This window comes from Terrapene carolina, unplaced genomic scaffold, assembly GCF_002925995.2.
Source record: "Terrapene carolina triunguis isolate 2854851 unplaced genomic scaffold, T_m_triunguis-2.0 Scaffold69, whole genome shotgun sequence".
In the NCBI taxonomy this organism is placed as follows: Eukaryota; Metazoa; Chordata; order Testudines; family Emydidae; genus Terrapene; species Terrapene triunguis.
In genome coordinates this window covers 53,136,672-53,142,043 of record NW_020664420.1, presented here as the reverse complement: position 1 = coordinate 53,142,043, position 5,372 = coordinate 53,136,672, and the positions used below count along the sequence as shown (strand labels likewise).

The 5,372-nt window shown below is 47.8% G+C and overlaps 1 protein-coding gene across 1 annotated transcript in view; it reads left to right on the top strand.

Moving 5' to 3' along the window:
- The first annotated feature begins 902 nt into the window (after positions 1–902).
- PCSK1 (proprotein convertase subtilisin/kexin type 1) overlaps positions 903–5,372 on the top strand; it is a 33,577-nt gene continuing 29,107 nt past the window's right edge. Inside the window, exons 1-2 of the mRNA XM_024206569.1 lie at positions 903–1,085; positions 2,921–3,025. Coding sequence (XP_024062337.1) covers positions 903–1,085; positions 2,921–3,025 — 288 coding nt within the window. The remainder of the gene's footprint in view (positions 1,086–2,920; positions 3,026–5,372) is intronic.

Sequence of the window (5,372 nt, the reverse complement as noted above, 5' to 3'; positions counted from 1 at the left end):
GATGTATATTCTTTATCTCAATCTGCGAGCAATGTTATTTTGCACGCAGCACACACTGTAATTTATACTGTCACGCCTGTTCCCAGTGCCGTGATTTTCAACCCCCTAGTTTTAAAATCCCCGGGAGTAAGGAGGTAAACTAAAGTTGGCGTATTAGAAAACTGCACATCCCTTTGCTGCAATAGGAGCGGTAGCTGCTTTAGACGAGGTTAGTGCGAGCTGTTTATCTCTTGGACGGAATCTATTTACAAGTCATCTGCTGGGGCAGTGCAAGCATTTCCCCAGGGCGGTTAGAGCCAGTCTGAGAGCTGTATCAGGCATTAATTCGTGCCTTCTGCGGGTTAGAGCAGCCACCTCCTGGAAGAGGAGCCTAAAGCCCCCTGATAAGAAAAGGCACAATAATGTTCGCTAGTGCCATGCACTTGACAGAGAGCTTAGCTCTGGCAGCGCTCAGGGAAGCTATTAAGGGTGGGGGATGTGTGAGGGCAGGGGTGGAGGGGTTCAGCTCCTAGCAGAGGGTTGGCTGGATTTTTTTTCTCCTCTTATTTGAATGTGCGTCCGTCCCTCCGGCTTATTTTAGCAACCCCCCTTCCCCCCTCCCCGCTTGGGAATAACCCGCTCGCTCGGGGGCCAGCTACATTTGACGTCAGGCTGGCGTTCGTAGTTTTGACGTGTAAACACTCGGTTCCAGCCCGGCGCGGGAGAGGGTTTGGGCTCTGTTCAGCCCCGAGCCAGAGCCGTGGCGCGCTTGGCTGGGAGACACTGCGCCCTCCAGCCTGCCGGGTGTCCGCATAGCAACCGCGAGCGAAAGGGCTCCGGCTCTGCAGCCATCGATCCGCTGCCCGGTCTCCCCCCGCGCCGCGTGTGTTTGTTGTTTGATTTCCCGCGTCCCTCGCCGGGCCATGGACGGGAGACGCCGGGCCGGGCGCCGGGTGGCTCTGGCTCTCTTCTGCGCCTGGTGCGCGGCCGCCAGCCTGGCCGGCGCGGAGAAGCAGTTCGTCAATGAATGGGCGGCGGAGATCCCGGGCGGTCCGGCGGCAGCCCAGGCCATAGCGGAGGAGCTGGAGTACGAGCTGCTGGGCCAGGTAAGGGGCAGCCGGCAGGTAACTTTCGGACGCCTCTCCCCGGGCACGTACCGGCCCCATGTAACCAGGGACGCCCCCGCCCCCCAGTCCCAGCGCTGGGCTGGCTTGAAACGCTGGGGCGGGGGAGGCGATGGGCGGGCGCCGAGCCAGTTAGCTGCGGCGTACCCAGGTTTGCCTGGGGGCTACGCGCAGACGCGCCCGGCTGCAGGGCCGGAGCCCGGTGATGGCGAGCAGTGCCCGGCTCGGGAAGAGTGGTCCCGCCCTGGGGCTGCCTTGAAACTCGCGCCCCAAGGGGAGTTTGCAGCCCCGAGTCCTCTCCCGCCCGGCCCCGCCCGCGCCAGGGAGGTGGGTCCAATATGGCAGCATCGCTTTCAGCGAGTGTCTGATGTGAGTGGCCAGCGGCGGCCACCCCGCGGCGATCTCCGCGCTAGACGCGGGACTGCGAGCGGGCGCTTGCAATGGCAGCTGCTCCCCCGGCAGGGAACGGAGCCTTGTTAACTTTGCTTTACCCGGGAGTTGGTTCTTCCCTCCCCCGCGTGTGCGCGTTAAAGAGAAAGATGCCGTAGTCTGTATCTAGCCAGCGGACAGCGAGTCCTCCCCTGCCTCCTGCAAAGCCAGGGGGGTCCCCCCCTACCGGGGCTCTCTGATTAGGCAAACTTCTGGCTCTGCAGTCGGGGCGCGGGGTGTCTGTCGGCGCTGGCTTGGAGTTGCAGAGCTCACCCTCGCCCGCCGCGTTTCTTCCCGGCAGCGAGCTCCTCGTGCGCTCGGGATGCCGTGATGTCAGCGTTGTCAGGGATGAGTAACTGCCTTGACGTAACAGCAGCCTTGCTGCTCCTCTTCTTCTGGAGCCCCAGCCCCCTGGGTCGTGCTGCTCCAGCCAATGAGATTGGCGGCGTTAGGAACCAAACCACTGTGCAAGGGTGAAAAAAAAGCCTGTATCTAAGTAACCCAAGTAGGAGAGAGGATGGTGAAGATAGAGAGCCTGGGGACCCAAGTCTAAAATCCATCTCTCCTCTTCTAGTCCCCCATTTGCTAGCACCACACAGTTTTCCCAAACAGTGTCTTGCCCCACTTATTGTCTAGTGAAAGACAGGCTTTCTCCATCAAAGAGATTTTTCCTTTCTTAAAACAAACTGTAGTATGTATAATAGTAGGTCCATGATTATGGCCTGGACCTGGTCCCTTTGAAGGTAATGGCATAACTGCCACTGACTTTAGTAGGCTATGGATGGATATGTGTATTACTCCCAATATGTTATATGAAAATATAGATATGTCATATGAAAATATAGATTTCATAGCTGTAAACAATAAACTGGGGTAGAGAACCCCATCAGCCTATTTTGCATGCACAAGGAGCTCATATTTGCATACTCACTGGCTAACATTTGCATACTCCAAGAAAATATACATTCCCCTATTCAATCCCATCAGCATCCCAAAGAGATGCCATAGGCAGTAGCATGTGCCACGGTCAGAAATAAAACCTTGTCCTCAAAATGTAATATAATTAAGATATGTTAAAATAGGGCCCAAGTTTTACTTTATTTTATACCTGTGTAAATCAAAAGTAAGTACTTTAGCTTCAGCTTTAGCTTGGACTGTGCTCCTTGTTTTCCCAACATTACGCCAAATAACACACAGCTTTTGTTAGTGATCAACACCTTATCTTGGAGAGAATTTTATTTTAGAATAAAAATATTATAAGCTATACATTTATGCTAGTTTTCACTCATTTGAAGATGGAATCTAATTCTGACAGGTTATGAATGTTGATATTTGTTTGCAATGGGAGAAGTATCTGGCAGTATGTAAAATATTCCTTTGTTTTATAGATTGGATCACTCGAAAACCATTATCTATTCAGACATAGAAGCCATCCAAGAAGGTCTCGAAGAAGTGCCATTCATATCACTAAGAGACTCTCCGATGATCATCGTGTAAGTGTAGCATTTACCCTTTCTGATATCCAGCATCCATGTTGTCAGCTTATTGCTTGACTTGTAATGTGGTCACAGATACATTTTGCAAGTCTAATATATTCTTCCATCCATACTCATGTGGAGTAGTACATTATTCCATGAACAGGCCCATTGACTTCAAGGAGTAAGGCACTAGTCAACGTCTGTAAGACTGGCAAAATCTGGCCCTAAGCTGCCATGTATTTTTCTGCAAATTGCTCTTTTATAATTACAGACGTGCAATGGTTCTGGATTAAAAATTAAATTAATGGAGATATCCTATCTCTTAGAACTGGAAGGGACCTTTAAAGGTCATTGAGTCCAGCCCACTGCCTTCACTAGCAGGACCATGTACTGATTTTGCCCAGATCCCTAAGTGGCCCCCTCAAGGATTGAACTCGCAACCCTGGGTTTAGCAGGCCAATGTTACCACTGAGCTATCCCTCCCCCCTATTGAAATGCTTATGTGTGGTTAGTGAAAATACATACAAAGGGCTTGATCAAAAATCTGTTGAAGTATATGGTAGTCTTTCCATTGACTTCAGAGGGTCTGACTGACAGCTCATTCTGTGCTATTTCTAGGAAATCTAGGTCTAGTTCATTGTGTTTATATATTAGAAAAAAATTAGAAAAAAATGCTGAGATTATGCTGCAATACCCAGTTTCAATAACTAGCTGTTCAGTTAACAATTTAAAAGGGCCTGTTACAGGGCCCAGTCTTTCAGTATTTGGGCACTCAAAACTTTTATGGAAATCAGACAGCAGAAACCGTCAAGAGGAGTTTTGACCTTGTAGGGTCCTAGTTATACTGGTGAAACAGACACTCCATTTATCTAATTTTGTGGATGGTAAAGGTGGTGGCTGCTTTTTAAACACACAGGTAACTGGTTAGTTTTTCAGTAACTGAAAGCCTAGCTTAAAAGTTAGGAAATTTCATAAAAATTAAAACTACTATCTAGTGGAACAGCAAAAATCTAAATCTAAACTTACATTAAATATAGAAATCCAGTTGTGAAAAAACGTTTAATCATTTAAGAAGAAAAATATTTAAGTGATCAGTTACTTAGAGAAAAAAATTAGACTGTGAGCTTTTGTTAGGAGGCAACATTCTATATGAGAAGCTAGTCAGAGATGAGAAAAAATGGGTTAGGACAGGAGTAGGCAACCTATGGCACCCGTGCCGAAGGTGGCACGCGAGCTGATTTTCAGTGGCACTCACACTGCCCGGGTCCTGGCCACCGGTCCGGGGGGCTCTGCATTTTAATTTAATTTTAAATGAAGCTTCTTAAACATTTAAAAAACCTTATTTACTTTACATACAACGATAGTTTAGTTATAGATTATAGACTTAGAGAAAGAGACTTTCTAAAAAGGTTAAAATGTATTACTGGCACGCGAAACCTTAAATTAGAGTGAATAAATGAAGAGTCGGCACACCACTTCTGAAAGGTTGCCAACCCTGGGTTAGGATATACTTTGTTCTGCTTGCTCTGTTTCAAAGTCATATTTCCCCTGGTGTCTTACTGCTAGCATTTCCTTTGAGATAGGTTCAAGCTGAAAAATGTGAACATTCTACATTTGGAGATGTTTATATCCAGGATTTGGGTTTGGCTCATTGCAAATAAGGGTTGCCTTTCCAAATTCACATCCAGATCTGGCTTCACATTTTCAACACCCTCATAATACCAAGATCAGATCAGATCCAGAGTTTAGGTTCAGTTCTCTCCTTTTGACCCACTTACATTTAATTTATCCATTACGAGGGGAAATGCCACCATTTTTGTTTATAGTATATTTCTCTGCTATAACACAGAAAGTGGGGGCAATTGCATGACTGACTTTGATGACAATCATTATTGCATATTTATCTATTGAAGTAAAGAATAGAGTGTTTTGAAATGCTGCAGGTGACATTTGTAAAATCATCTCCAATTTGCTTTTTATTTACCATCTAGTATTCAGATAAGCTATTTGAAAGTGTGAGACATAATTATGTAAGTATATACAGTAAACCCAAAGCAATGCTGTAATGCTATACACAGGGCTGGCTCTGGCTTTTTTGCCGCCCCAAGCAAAAAAAAAAAAAACTGCGGGGGGGCCGGAGCGGCAAAGCACACACACACACACACACACACACCTGCAGGACGGCCGGAGTGGAAAAGCACACACACACACACAAAAAAACACCTGCGAGGCGGCCGGAGTGGAAAAGCACACACACACACACACACACACACACAAAACACCTGCGGGGTGGCCGAATCGGCAAAGCACACACACACACACACACAAAACACCTGCGGGGTGGCCGGAGCAGCAAAGCACA